At 40.9% G+C, this 16,235-nt stretch overlaps 1 protein-coding gene across 1 annotated transcript in view; it reads left to right on the forward strand.

The window, feature by feature from the left end:
* The window catches only part of SCTR (secretin receptor), a 69,173-nt gene that overhangs the window by 717 nt on the left and 52,221 nt on the right, over positions 1 to 16,235 (forward strand). Inside the window, exon 2 of the mRNA XM_063084489.1 lies at positions 2,417 to 2,524. Coding sequence (XP_062940559.1) covers positions 2,417 to 2,524 — 108 coding nt within the window. The remainder of the gene's footprint in view (positions 1 to 2,416; positions 2,525 to 16,235) is intronic.

The following is a 16,235-nucleotide window of genomic DNA, read 5'->3' on the forward strand; positions in this document are numbered from 1 at the left end:
CTCCAGGGAGGGGGCTGGAAGAGAAAAGAGAAGGTGGCAGGGTGGGTGGCTTGTTTTTCTTGCCCCCAGAAACTCCTGGGAATCGGGAATCCTGGGCTGGGATTTGTGTCTGCACCCAGATGGGCAGGATGGAAGGGATGGGAAGAGGAGGAGGTTAGGGGGTAGGTTCCAGAACGACCCGTTTCCACTGGCACTCCAAACTGGCCCCCAAGGCCTCTGTTCCAAGAAACACACCAGGGAAAGTGCTTGGGGACCCAATTCTGAGTCTACAATATCTGTCCTGGGCAAGTTCTTCCTTGTCTCCTGCAACCTTACCTTCCTGTACTCCATCACTGTTTGGTTATGAGAAAAACCTCTGCTCTTTGGAGCTGAGAGTGTTGACGCTCTGGAGATGCCCATCTTTCTGGCAGCTCCATGACATTCCAGCAGCAGTAGTTTGGAAGAGTGCAATTTGGGGCTCGCTTCCTTGTAACCTCAGAGTTTCTTCTCTTCAATGGCAGTGCTGGCATTGGAAGGTGCTACAGCAACAGCCCTCACTCATTAGGCTGAACTCCTAATTTTGGGAAATGCCACCTGGGACATTGGGAACAGTTCAAAACCAAATACAGCCTAGAGGTGTGTTATTTAGTGTTGAGGGGTGGGAGAGGCAATGGCTCCCTCTTTGGGACCCTTCCAGGCTTTTTCTTAAGTATTTGTAGTAGCCCTGAGTTTGTTATAATTGGTAACCAGGCTGCAGGACTGGGGTTCAGCCTACGTTTTTCTCTCAAGGGGCCCCTAGGTTATGTCAGGAATAAGCAGAGGAGAAAATGAGAGCCTTCACTTGGTTCAAGTCTTCAGTGTACCTTGGAAGGACGCTTCATTATGCTCTGGCCCAATTCCCTCATTTTACAAATGAGCAAACTGAGACCCACAGAGAGAAGGGACCTGCCCAAGATCAGCAAGTTAGTAGTAGAGCTTGGACTAGAACCCAGATCTCTTGATTCCCAACCACCTGGAACTCTGTCTGCTGTGCTCCTTGTCTTGACATATCATTTTCATACACACATGCACTGCCTTGTATTATTACGAGATGGTTTCCTTGTACAAGTCATGGTCCTCGGTTCTTTTATGGGCTCAGCCAAACCCAAGGTTGTATCTCATGTTGGCAGAGATCTCCTTTAATAGATAAGCGTGGAAGTGACCTACTTTGGTTGGAATATTTCCCAGCCTCTGAAACCCTGCTTTCTTTCTGTTTGACTCAGAGTAGTCAACATTTGGTTTTGAAATTTATGAGGATTTAAATAATTTTTATTCATTTGGAGCTCCCCCTTGAAGGAGATCATAGGCAGTATAGCCTTCTAATGGGGTTATTGAAACCAAATTGATAATTATTACCCCATCATCACCACCTCTCCATACAGAGAGGTGTCAGAAGGTTCCCTTGCAAGTGGAAACCAAAAAGTGGTGATGATCAAAGGAGGCAGTTTTCTGAAGCCCACCCTAAGAAGGATTGAGCACACCTCCCTCTGCTGGCCCACCCCCATGATTCTCACGAGAACTTTTGCCTGGAACATTATTGTCATTATTTACTAACACCTGTCCCCCACCCCATGCACACATCCCCATACACACACTTTGATCTTGAGCATTGGGACTTCATCGTGTTCATCTCTGGAGCCTGTCACAGTGTAAGAGGGAGCTCGTGAGTGTGTGTTCAATGAAGGAATAGAGAAGGAATGAATGAAATGATGATGACGTCCATAACAGTGTCTTAAACTGTGGTGGCTTCATATAGCAAGCAACAAAGAATCACATCCTGAGAGCAGTCATTGCTTGCTAAATTATACATTAATGTGTCAAGCAATGGAACAAATAGTTACTCAAGGTAGGGCTTTTTAATCCATGGCACCTGTCAACTACCTACTTGATAATCTTCATGAGTTAACTGGGGTGTGTACGGCTGTGTTTTCCTTCAAGCAGGGTTTCTTAACTTTGACACTGTTGACATTTGGGGCTGGATAATTCTCTGTTGTGGGACTATCCTGTAGATTGTATGATGTTAGCAGCATCCCTGGCCTCTACCACTAGAAAAGAGTAGCATCTGTCCAAAGCTGTGACAACAGAAAATGTCTCCAGACATAGCCAAATGTTCTCTGGGGAGCAGTGAGAGCAAAATTGCCCCTAGTTGAGAACCACTGCCTTAAAGCTTGTCATGTTTCAGGGGAAATACATTAACAGAGCTAACAGTAGGTGTTCATTGCATGTTGGATTTGGGCAGTGGTTTTGGTGATAGGAAATCTGAGTTAGAGGATGGGAACAGTTGTACTGAGGAAAGCCAGACAAACAAGACAAAAAGATTTCTGCAAGGATTGGGTTCCTTGATCTATTCCACGCTCCCTTCCTATCTTTTTTCCCTTTTATCCCCACCTATCCCCAGTTAATGACTCAGGAATATAAAAACTCCAAGTACTGGGTCTGGCAACATAGAAGCCTCTGGTACCTGGTGACTCCTGCCCCAGGAGCTAACAAGCCCAGTGGTGGCATGGTGAGCAGAATTTTAGGAAGACCTGCAAGGCTCACTTGGGGAGCAGGTTGTTAATAAATCTTCAGAAGAGGGTCACTGGAGACTTTTTGTATACCTAAAGTATTTGTGGATTTCTTCTTAAATTTTTATTATCCCTAAAATGAATAAATTAATGATGATGATGATGATGATGATGATGATGATGACGAAGATAAGGCTCCTCTTAGTGAGTTCTTATTTCACACCAGACACTCTGCTAAGTCCTTCCCAGCCCTATCTGATTTAATTCTCCCATCAACAATCATTACCCACATTGTGCAGATGAGGAAACTGAGGCTGAAGGAGAGGTGAAGCCATTTGCTCACAGTCACCCAACTGGACATGTTGGCATGAGAACTGAAATTCAGGTGTTCTCAACCAGCACATGCACCTGCTCCAGTGCAGAGGCCTGCTCTGGGTTCCAGGTGCCTAAGGGGCTGTCATAAAATTCTCTCCCAGACCTCAAAAGGATATTAATTTTGATTGAATCTAATTTCTTTATGACACATAAAACAAATAATTATACACAGTATTTTATTGAGGAGCTAGAGCTCAGGGTCACAAAATCCAAATAGGAAGCGGTACCACTTCCCAAACTGTTCAGGAGAGTCTTCCTCTTAGCTTTGGCATCACCTTTTGCAGTTTTCACAGGGCCCCCCTCCCTCCACCCTGTTCACAGTATCCTCACCCATGGTAGGAGGGCCCCAAATTTCCTCCCATGCCAAGGAAAAGCATAGCCACTGTTTCTTTCTCCCCTTGTTGAAAGCCCAGATTTAATATCCAGGATTAGAGCTCCGCCACCAGAGCAGCCCCTCCCAGTGGTCCCCGATTTGGTCCCTGCTTCCCTGCCCTTAGCAAGCTGAGGGTTCTCACCACTGACCTTCACTCAGGCTCGGGGCAACCTGCAGCCCAATGTTGTGCAGCCCACCATATTCAGACCCTATCTTCTTGCTTACATTACAAACAGAAGACTGTTCAGCATTTGTGTGAACTCAAGAATATAAGAATATTTGGGGGCCCGCCCGGCATCAACATTCTGTGTCTGACAGATTCCAGGGGGCATGTGGGGAGGGGCTGGTTAATTATGTCCTGCAGACCCCACTCCTCCTGCTGCCAGGATTCCTGAGGTTTCCAGAGTCCTCTCTGGAATCTCCCCATGTCCCACATGGCTTTCCTCACACATGGCTCTCAGAGGTGCTCCCCGATGGCCACGTGTCTTTTCAAATTCCTGACCTCCCCACCTACCCTCTCATTTTCAAAAGATGGGCTTGCCCCTCATTTGCTGAGAGTCAAAACTACCTGGATCAACTTCCTGGGACTAACATTTTGCCCTGATAGATGTGTCTAAATTGTACCCTCTGTTCCCTTTCCTCCCATTTGTCTTAGTCAGCTGGGCTGTCATAACAAAATACCGCAGTCTGGGTAGTTTAAACAACAGAAATTTGTTTCTCACAGTTCCGGAGGCTAGAAGTCTGAGACCAAGGTAAGGCAGGATTCGGATTCTGAAGAGGGCCTCTTCCTGGCTTGCGAGGGCTTCCAGTGAGTGTGCTGGGGGATGGGGGCAGCACTTCCTGGTGTTTCTTCTTATAAGGACACTAAACCTACAGGATCAGAGCCCTACCCTTACAACGTCATTTCATCTTAATTACCTCCGTACAGGCCCAATCTCCAATGTAGCCACACTGGGGGTTAGGGCTTCAATATATGAATTTGGCGGGGTGAGGGGTGGGAGGGCAGAGACCATGAACACCATTTGAATGGAAGAGAGGCTCTCCTCCTGCCCATGGCCAGTTCCTACTCCCACCTCACCCCTCCTTCATCCTCAGGGGCTTTCTTCCTGAGATGACACAAGGACAGCCATCTCACCCAATGTTCACCCGCTTCCTTGAGGCTGGCTTTTCCCATCAGATGATCAACTTGCCCAGGTCTATCTGGACCAGGTGGTAAAGAGCTCCCCATCTGCACACCGGGCCCTCTGGCTGTGATCCCACCTGTGCGCCCTGATGCCAGCTGCTTGGAAGGAGTGTCCACACCCATCGTCCCCACTGCCGCTTGTTCCTCACACTTCCGCCATCTGCCACCACCTGCCACCATGCAGATCGGTCTTACTAGGGACTTCATTTTACCACACTCCCTAGACGTTCTAACAATCTTTTTTAAAAAATAAAAATTGTTTATATCTAAAGCATACAACATGATGTTTTGATATACATAGTGAAATGATTACTAGAGTCAAGCAAATTAATATATCCATCTTTTTACCTAATTACTAGTACCTTTTTTTTTTTTTTTTTTTTTTTTTGTGGTGAGAGCACCTGAAATCTACTGTCTTAGAAAATATCCAGCATACAAAACAGGATGATTAACTGTGGTCATCATGCAGTACATTAGATCTTTAGACTTACTCATCCTGCATAATCAACATCTCCCCATTTTCTCCAACTCCCAGTCCCTGGTAACCACTGTTCTACTCTCCACTTCTTTGCATTTGACTTTTTTAGATTGTCTATATAATTGAGATCGTGCAGTATTTTTCTTTCTGTAACTGGCTTATTTCACTTAGCATAATGTCCTTCAGGTTCATCCATGTTGTCACTAATGGCAGGATTTCCTTCTTTGTTAAGGCTGAATAATACTCCATTGTATGTATATGCCACATTTTTTTAATTCACTCATCTGTCAGTGGATACTTAGGTTGATTCCATACCTTGACTATTGTAAATAATGCTGCAGTGAACATGGGACAGCAGATGTCTCTACGAAGTGCTTATTTCATTTCCTTTGCATATATACCCAGAAGTAAGATTGCTGGATCATATGGTAGTTCTATTTTTAATTTTTTGAGGAACCTCCGTGCTGTTTTCCATAACGGCTGTAAAAATTTACATTCCCACCTATAGTTATAGAAGGGTTTCCTTTTCTCCACATCCTCTCCAGCACTTGTTATCTTTTGTCTTATTGATAATAGCCATCCTCACAGGTGTGAGGTGATATCTCATTGTGGATTTGCATTTCCCTCATGAATAGTGATGTCCAGCATCTTTTCATGTACCTGTTCGCCATTTGTATGCACTAGTCCCTTTTTAGTCCTGGTCCTACCTAGGATGACCACATAATCTGTGAGAGAAAAAGAACACTCTGAATAACCCATTGAGACAGTAGGCATACACCTGACTGTCATGGGCAAAGTGGCCAAGGGACCCTGGCCTCTTGGAGGCGTGTGGTGCTGGGCAGTCTCTCCCTTATGCTCTTCTTTCCTTTGGTTTCTGCTCTGCATGGGCTCCTGGTTCCTATCCTGCCTCTCATGCTGTTCCTCCTGGTGCTGCCTCTTCTCAGCTTTTTGAGGGTCGCTTCCAAGCTCTGTCTGTGGCCTCTGCTCTCCACACTCTGCTTGTACTCACCTCCTTGGCAGCATCACCATGTCATCAACACAACCTTTCTTAACCAAACTTATCTTACCCCAACTCCCAGACCTCCTTCTCTTTCCCTTGTTTTGCCTGTTCTCAAAGCTATTGAGGCATCCAGACCAGGTTCATGGGAGTCACTGTCCCCTGTTCTCACTCCCCACACTCAATCCACTGCCTGCTCCTGCAGAATTGGCCTCCTTAATGTTACATTTAGGCCCTTGTCTTTATGGGATTTTGCTGGATGTTGCTGCTGTGGGTATGACTATTCATCATGGTTCTCCAGAGAGACAAACCAGTTGGACATAGACATTCATAGATATGCAAGAGGGAATTTATTAGAGGAATTGGCTCACATGATAATGGAGGCTGAGAAGTCCCACTGTAGGCCGTCTACAAGCTGGAGGACCAGGGAAGTTGATTAGCATGGCTCAGTCCAAGTCTGAAGGCCTCAGAAACAAGAAAGCTGATGATGTACCTCTCATTCTGAGGCTACAGGCCTGAGATCCCAGGCGGCTGCTGGTGTAAGTCCTGGAGTCCAAAGGCCAGAGAACCTGGAGTACTGATGTCCAAAGGCAGGAAAGGAAAGGCATTCCAGCTTCAGGAGAGAGAGAAAATCACCTTTCCTCTTCCTTTTTGTTCTATTTGGGCCCCCAGCAGGTTGGAGGGTTGTGGAAATGTTCCACATTGTGGAAAGGTCTTCCTTTCTCAGTCCACTGACTCACATGCCTATCTCCCCTGCAAACACCCTCACAGACACACCCAGATGTAAAGCTTTACCACTTCTATAGGTATCCCTTGATCCAGTCAAATTGACACCTAACATTAATCATCATGAGAACAATCCTCACTTCTTGCCTAAATAGTGCAGCCACCTCTTGGGGGTCCCCTGCCACTACTCTGGCCCTCTCCTCCTTTCTGCTCACAATGGCAGGCTTAGCAATGTGACTCCTGTGTGAAATTCCTCACTGCTCTTACTACCACACAGCCTGGCCATTGGCCTCACTGGACCCCTTGGAGACCATGAGCTTCAAGAGCAGGAGCCATGCCCCATTCACCATCGTGTCTCCAGTGATAAGCAGATTGCCAGGCATAAAGTAGGTGCCTAATGAATGTTTTTCTGAAATGTTGTGTTTTGAACTGGTTAGACAATGATGAATTCCCTTTTCTTATTTCTCATCATATAACTGGACTATTACTTCATTTTTCCCCCCTTGAAACTATTTCTTTTTAGTCTCGAGTTGGCAAGCAAGTAATTATATTATAAAGTGTGATAAACAAAATAATGTTGGGTCTCTTCACCTTTTTTCAGAATTAATAGATTTTTATTATATCTGCTCTCAGATTTTACCTTTTCAGATTTAGGAATCCAAAATTAAACTCTAAAATAGCTAACAGAACTCTCTTGACATCTCTCCTCTCTTATTTTAGGGTCTCCTTCATTATTCTTTCTCTGCAGACTATTTTCTTAGTGTTTTCTGAAGGATAGAATATGGCTGCACTGTAGTTTTCAAGTTTACATGATTTAGGAATGGGAGAAATTGACCTTACTCCTCATTCCAATACCAAATATCCAAGAGAAGGCAGATTTTCCCAAAGTGGGTTAGGTTTTCTCCTGTTGTCCAGTCAGTGAGATGGAACCATATAGCATAAAGCAACCAACCTAGGGAAGAAAGGGTTCTTCCCAGGAGGGAGTTGTTGGCTCATAGGCTGAGCAGACATCTCAAAGTATGCCTAACATCTGGAAAAACACCTCAAAGAAAGGGATGGTGGAAGTTAGTCACAGAATCATCAAGCAACAGGTGTGAACTTATGCACAAGAGTGGGCTCAGCCATGAGTAGGTGTTGAGTGAGAGGAAGGGCGAGACACCCACAGAGATACTGGTAGATGTGCAAAGACTCACAAAGTTTACAACTTAAACATATTTTCTTGAAACAATTACCATAGGTTATACCTTAGCAAACCCAAAACTGAATTAAAATATGGGATACATAAACGTGGAATTCACCCAGGACAGCAATGGATGGATATCAATTCCACAGTTCTGTAACAGACCTGGAAAAGATTTAGTTCAGAAAGTCAAAGGGCTCCTTGGAGAAAGTCCCAGAGAAGATAGTTGGCAGTATTATGCAAAGTTGTTGCTGTGGATTTATGTCCCCCCTCTCCCCCAAAACTTGATCTCCACTGTGACAGTGTAAAGAGGGTGGGAAATCCTATCATGGTAATTGAATGGTGGGCCCTTGAAGAGTGGTTGGACTGTAGGACCATGCCATAGTGAATGGATTAATGATGGTGGTCAGAGGGCGTGGTTCTGAGGGCTTTAAAAGGAGAGCACATGAGAGTCTCTCTCTCTTTCTGCTTCTCCGCTTTCTGCCATGTGAGACCCCTGCATTGCTGTAAAGCCACCACCAAAAAGATTGTCACTAGATGTGTTTCTTGGACTTTGGACTTCCCAGCCTCTGAAACTGTAAGCAATAAATTTCATTTTCTTACAAATTACCCAGTTCCAGGTATTTTGTTATAAGCAACAGACACGGACTAGCACAGTTGTTCTATTCAGAACTTTGAAGTACAACTATGATGTGAAATTGATGATGTGAAAGCCTATGAATTTTGTGACCAATAAGAAAAAAGTTAATTTAAAATTCCAGGAAAAAACAAAAGTTATACAAAATTTTTTTGTGGTCCAAATATGTAAAAAGCCAAAGGTTAACACAATTTTAGCAATTTAAAAAAAACTCCAGATGACTTACATGCAAGCTCTGAAACAAAGGAAGAAGGAATATGTAATGTATGTTTATGTCTGGTGAATAAAAATACTTAAATAAGTAAGAAAAACACCACTTAGTGATTTTTCTCTGACAATCTCTTATTAAATTTATGGGGAATTAGAAAAAAATGTTCTTAGGGCATTTGGTTTAAAATGGCAGATTGACCACATGTGTTTACTCTGCCCCTGGAAACTCCCTTAAAATGACAGTAAAGATATAAAAAGTGTACAAACCCACAACGTCAAAGAGAACAAGATAAGAGACAAAACGAAGCAGAGATTTCAAGAAATCTTTGGAAACTGGAAAGTGAGTGAAGAAGTGGTGGCAGCATAGGGAAAAAGCAGCACCTGACATGTCTGCAGTGAGTGGAGAAGACCCTGGACAGGCCCCAGACATGGAGGAGAGACACCCGCAGATCCTGACAGCAGGCTCCCTCCCGGCCTGACTGTGTTACAGCAGAGGCCACCAGTCAACAAACTGCTCAGGCCCAAGGACTGCTTTTGTGCATCAAGATTAAATATGACTTTGAGGAAAGCCTCCAACGTGCATGCAGACAAACATGAGAAAGGGGCTTAGAGGAAACAGAGACCATGCAGAGAGGGGAAAAACTTAAAATGTACAACTGCAACTAAGATCTGGAAATATAGATTTTTAAAAAGGATGCCAGAGCCACAAAACAAGAAGAGGATGCATGGAAAAAGAATCCTCTGTGAATAAGAAAGGATTCTTGGAAGTTAAATGCATACAAACAAAACACTCATTTAAAAACTCTACAGATCATGACAAGGAAATCTTCCAGAAACAAGATCACAAAGACGAAATGATAGAATAGTAGAGAAAGGTGAAAAGATGAGTGGATTGACCCAGATCATCCAATATTCAACCGATATGAATTCTAGGAGACAGAATAGAGAAGATGAAGGGAAGAAATAAATAACACAATATGTTTAAGTTCCCAGAAATGAAGAACAAAGTCTTCAGAATGAAATGTCCATTGAATATCCAACCAATGAACAAAAATAACTAAAAACAAAGCAAAATCCTGAATATTTTTAGAGAGAAAACAAAAAAGTCTTATACAAAAGATTTGGAATCAGGACTGGATTTCTTAAGAACACAGGCAGAGAGGAGAAAAACCTTCAAAATCTGGAAGGAAAATTGTTTCAACCTAGAATTCTTTATCCAGATTATTAATTAGCTTGATAGTTAATCACGTTAATAAAACCTTTTTCACTCTTGCAAAGATTTGAACATTTACCCCCCTATGTACACTTTCTGAGAAAATTACTAGAGAACTCTGTACTTCTGCAAATCGAGAGAGCAGACCAAGGAAAAAGACATGGGGTCTAGAAAACGGGACTCCACCCAGGAGAGAAGGAAGAGGGTTACCCCGAACCACAGCCAGCTGTAGGCCCAGCATAAGGAGGAGCACTCTGGGAGAGGGGTTTCCAGAAGAAAAATGGATAGAACTGTTGATGGATATGTAACAGAGCTGTGAGAGCACTTGGAAAAATTAGTCATGTGTGCATAGAAAACTAATCCAATGAAAAAGCATAGTAATTATGGACTTCAGGAAAAACAAAATGTACAAGAAACACATAATCATTTTACATGACTTGACCTAGCAGAGAGCAATATTTCATAGTCAAAATAAGTCATTATAAATATAGACCATTCATTGCATTAAAAATTAAATGAAGAGAAATATATGTCATATACAGGAAAAGAAGTATATGTGTGGAGATTTTAAAACATCTAAATCTTTATCTTCCATAATAGGAAGTTTTGAATGCCTCAAATTAATCAACCCCAAAATAGCAGTATAAGAATATAATTTTAAAATATGGAGATAAAAATGAAAACAAACAACTAAAAAGGGTTGAAAACAGTGGCTTCCGGAGAGCTGGTAAAGGTTAGGGAAGAGAACTTCTATTTGTCATGATAAACTCTTTGGTCCTAGTACAATAAAAGAAAAAAAATCCATGTATTTACACAGACTCAATGTTTTTTTTCTTTAACAGCTTAACTTTAAGGGGATCTTTTAAAAACTAATGACTCTTGTTTTGAGGAAAATTTTATATAAAGCTGAGCAATCTTTCATCTTCACTTGCCCTGTGAATTTCAGGTAAAATTATATTTAATACTTTTAAATTTAATAAGAATATAAAAATATATGCATAAGTATACATGCCTATAGCTATTAAATATCTGCCTCTTCTCCTCTCCTCTGGGCTGATTTACATAGGAAGGGGACTTGTATCACGTTCTCCCCCCAAAGCATATTCTGGGTGGTCGTTCCATGGAGCAACAAGCTCTTCCCAGACACTCCCAACAACCCTGAGGTCCGTACTCCTTCTTGGCTGGTCACCACCTGGAAGCCATAGGCTCAGTCATTTCAGCAGACTACTGTTCCTGACACACAGAAACAAATGGACACCATGCATTTCTTTAGTTGGCATAGCACCACCACACAAAATTATCTTAGGTTACTATAATTTAATGGAAGGATTAAGGGTAAATGAAATGTGGGATGATGCACTCCACACCCATTAGTATGGCCATTATAAAACAACAACAACCAAAAACTAACAAGTGTTGGCAAGAATGTGAAGAAATAGAAACCTCTGTGCATGGATGGTAGGAATGTAAAAGGGTGCAGCTGCACAGTTTGGCGGTTCCTAAAAATTAAACATAGAATTACCATATGATCCAACAATTCCACTCCAGTATATATACCCAAAAGAATTGGAAGCAGAATTTCAAACAGATATTTGTACACTCACGTTGATAGAAGCATTATTCACAATAGCCAAAAGGTGGAAGCAAACCAGGTGCCCATCAACAAATGAATGGATAAACAAAATATGGTTTGTACGCACAATGGGATATTATTCAGCCTTGAAAAGGAAGAAAATTTGGGGGCTGGCCCGTGGCTCACTCGGGAGAGTGTGGTGTTGAGAAAAGGAAGAAAATTTGGATACATGCAACAATATGAATGAACCTTGAAAACATGCTAAGTGAAATAAGCCAGATGCAAAAGAACAAATATCGTATGATTCAACTTATACCTAGAACAGGCAAATACATCAGTCAGAAATTAGAATAGTGGTTATTAGGCCTCATGGCTAGCTTAACATCAGCACATCAATGTTAAGCCATTTTCCACCTTCCTCCGCCTCCCCTTTCCCTTTTCTGCTCTGGGGACTGGTCGGTGAAATTCCTCTCCTGGGAAGGGGTAAACATGACCATTAGCATCAAAGGGACATCTTGTGGGCTGTGGGAGAAGGCTTTGGGCTGGAATGCTTTGTACTGACTGACACAGTGGTGACACTAATCAGAAGCCTATGCCTTAACTGACCAGATGTTAGTGGACCATGAGGGCTGGGTCACCTTGCATACCACTGGTTTCAAAATTGCCCATTACTCTGCCAGAAGCTCAAAGGCTTATAAACCTCCTGCTTTCCTTCGTTTGGGGGAAGTCTCCCCTCCATGCTGGTGGATAAAGCTTCTTGGCTGAAACAGTGCCTGGCTCAGGTAACTCTCTGTCTCTCCCTTTCTCTGTCTCGCCAAACCTAACAGTGGTTATCAGGGGCTGGGGGAGGAAGGGAATGGGGAGTTGCTGTTTAATGAGTCCAGAGTTTCTGTTTGGGATGATGGAAAGTTCTGGAAATAGATAGCGGTGATGGCCGTACAACATCTCTCATTTCTAACCTTGCTCTGTTGCTCTCAAGACTTTCTTTTGCCACCCACTTTTGGGAGACCTCAGCCCTTCTCCACACACATTGATGCTGCCCTAGAGTCTATTTGCCACCCTGTATCAGTTAGCTGGGCTGCATAGCAATCGCACCAATCTCAGTAGCATGCAGCAAAAGTGTTTATTTCTCACTCAGCATTTACAATGGAGCTAGGGTTTGATTGGTCTAGACTGGGTTCCACTGGCTTGCCTCTAGCCCTTGGGTTAGGTTCAGGTCTGCTACATGTGTCATTCATTCTAAGATGAGCAGGCTACCCCAGGTGTCAGAAGTGCAAGAGAATAAGCACAAATTTGCAAGCATATTTTAAGCCTCTGCTCACACCAAATCCACTAATGTCCCATTGACCACCGTCACATGGCCAGACCTAAGCAAGGGAGTGCACTCCACCCACCATGACAGGAGTCACGTGTAAACTCCTTTAGGGAACTGGGGCCAGTACTTCTAACTACAGTGTACCTCTTTCACTGCTCCAGCAGTAAATTTCCTCAGTCTGAGTTCCTTGGTCTATATTAACATGAAAAGGATGTGATGTATCTACATCATGATGTCTGTAGTTGATAACAATGTATTATATTCTTGAAAATTAGTAGGAAAGTAGATTTTAAATGTTTTCGCCACAAAGCAAAAAATGAGAAGTATGTGAGGTAATGCATATGTCAATTAGCTTGATTTAGCTAGTCTACAATGTGTACATATTTCCAAAACAACATGTTGTACATGACAAATATATATAATTTTTATTTATCAAATAAAAAATAAATTTAATAAAAGAGGATGTGATGGAATGTGGAGGTTCAGAAGCAGAGTCCAGGATGGGTTTTGTTCTCCGAGTCTAGCAGAACAGTCTGCCTAAACAGTCTACCTGTAGGTGATGCTCTCATCCCCAAGACTGAATGTCACTCACCACCATATCTATGCATGGAGGCGGGCATGGCCCTTTCCTTTTAAGGACATGAGACAGAATTTTCATATGTGTTTTTTTTCTCCAATCCGTTGCTAGAAACTAGTCACATGGGCACACCTTCGTTGCAGGGAAATTGGAACTGTAGTCTCTAGATGGGTAACCATATGCCAATTTAAATTCTGGTTACAGCAGAAGGAGGGAAGAATGATTATCAGGAAGACAAAAAGCAGTCTCTATCAGAAGAGGTTATCACTGGATGTAGGAATGTGAATGAGAAGAAGGAATAGGGACTCACATTTCATAAGTTATTCCTGTAGCAAATTTGACTCTGTTCACAACCCTGATTGAAAGAAATAGTTTCTTTTCTTTAAATTGATAAATTAACTGCCTTTGAGCCCCCAGCCCTCTTTACTTAGTGACATCCACAGGACCCTTTCTTCTCCTCTTACCCCAACAAATGGCAACCCTGTTGACATGGTCACTTAGTGATAGCTGGATATCTACACATTGGTTCTCTAATTTCCTCTATATATTTATGTAACATTTAAAAAGTTTATTACAACTTGCATAATACTCTCATGTATTTTCTTCCAGATTTAAAAAAAAATTGGCACATTTAATATCATTACTATCATACTGTACTTACAATTTCGTGTCTTTCACATCATGTCTTTTAACATCACGTACTACTGTTAGTAGTCTGTACTGTTAGTAGTCTTTTTAATCATAATGTGTAATGGCTGAAAATATCTCATTGAATTGATTCACCATAGTTTACTTAGCTAGTGTTCCCTTATATTCAGCATTCAGTCTGTTGACAATAAGTATAGTTTTAGCTGTAGGTTTTTTGTAGGTGCTGTTTATAAAGTTGAGGATGTTCCATTTTGTTTCTTTTTTTGGGGAGTTTTTTCATGAATGTGTATTGAAATTTATAAAATAATTTTTCTTTATAGATGGATGTGATCATGTGATTTTTCTTCCTTACCTATTAATATGGTAGATTACGTTGATTGGTTTTCAATATTGAACTCATGGATTATTCAGAAGTTGTTAGAACTCATGGATTATTTGAAGTGCTGTTTAGTTTTCAAGTGTTTGGAAATTTTCCTGTTTTCTTTCTGTTATTGATTTTTAGTTTGATTCCACTGTGATCAGAGAACACATCCTATATAATTTCAGTACTTTTAAATTTGTCAAGGTTTGTTTTATGGCTCAGAATATGGTCTTCTTAGTATATGTTCCATGGACACTTGGTAAAAATGTATGTTCTGATGTTGGGTGAAGTGTTCTATAAATATTGATTAGATTGTGTTGGTTGATGATGTTTTTCTATATCCTTGCTGATTTTCTGTTTAGTTATTCTATCAGTTGGTGAGAGAAGGATATAAAGTTGTCAACTGCAATTGTAGATTTGGTATTTCTCCTTTCAGTTCTATCAGTTTTTGCTTCACATATTTTACAACTTTGTTGTTTGGTGCATACACACTTAGGATTGCTATACATTTTTGATGGCTTGTCTTTTTTATCAATATGTAATGTCTTTTCTGTCTCTGATCATTGTTTTTGCCCTACACTCTATCTTATATTAATATATTCACTCCTGCTTTTTAAAATAAATATTTGCATTCTTTTTTCATTTTTTCAATCTACCTATATATCATTGCACAAGAGTAATTCAAGAAGTTTATGGAAAATTATAATTGAAGGATAATGTGAACCTTTCCATAAACTTTTTGAAGTACCCTTGTATTTAAACTGAGTTTCTTATAGACAGCACATAGCTTTAATTTTTTAAAAATTCAATATGCCAATATCTCTTTTTCAGTTTAGGCCCTTTATATTTAGTGTTATTATTGATATGTGAGGGCCTAAGTCTACCATTTTATTTTTTGTTGTATGTTTGTTCTCTAAGTTTTTTATTTCTTTGTTTACTTTCCCCTACTTTCCTGTCGGTTACTTGAACAATTTTTAAAATTCATTTTGATTTATCTGTAGTGTTTTTAAGTGTGTCTCTTTAAATGGCATTTTTAGTGGTTGCTATAGGTGTTATATTATATATGTATAAATCATCACAGTCTACTGATGTTATCACTTTAACAGTTTAAGTGAAGCATAGAATCTTAACTTTATTTATGTTCCTTTACCATCCCCCATTTATATTATACTTGTCTTAAATATTTCCTCTACATACATTTAGAACCACATTGGATAGTGCTATAATTATTGCTTAAACTATTAATTTAAATAACCGAAGAGAAGAAAAGCCTATTGCATTTACCCACATTTTTGCTTATTGTGTTCTTTCTTCCTTTCTGATGTTCCAAATTTCCTTCTTTTATCTTTCCCTTTCTGTTCAGGAATTTCCTTTAGCCATTCTTTTAGAATAAGTCTTCTGGCAACAAATTCTTTTAGTTTTTCTTATCTGAAATTGTCTTTATTTCCCCTTTATTCCTGGAAGATATTTTACTGGGTATAGGATTCAAGGTTGACCATTCTTTTCTTATAGCACCCCAAAAATATTGTGCCACTTTCTTTTGGCTTCCATGGTTCCTGATGGGAAATCAGTTGTCATTGTGATTCTAATTATTTTTCCCCTATAGGTAAGATGTAGTTTTTCTCTGGCTGCTTCCAGATTTTTTTTTTTTTTTTTTTTTTTTGGTCTTTAGTTTTCAAAAGTTTTTATGATGCACCTGGTGTGGATTGCTTTAGATTATCCTCTGCAGTTTGTTCAGCTTTTTGAATCTATAAGTGTATGTATCTTGCAAAATTTGGGGAGTTTTCAGCCATTATTTCTTGGAGTACTTTTTCAGCTCTACCCTCTTACTCCTCTCCTGAAACTCCTAAGAAGTGAACATTAG

This window comes from Cynocephalus volans, chromosome 1, assembly GCF_027409185.1.
Source record: "Cynocephalus volans isolate mCynVol1 chromosome 1, mCynVol1.pri, whole genome shotgun sequence".
In the NCBI taxonomy this organism is placed as follows: Eukaryota; Metazoa; Chordata; class Mammalia; order Dermoptera; family Cynocephalidae; genus Cynocephalus; species Cynocephalus volans.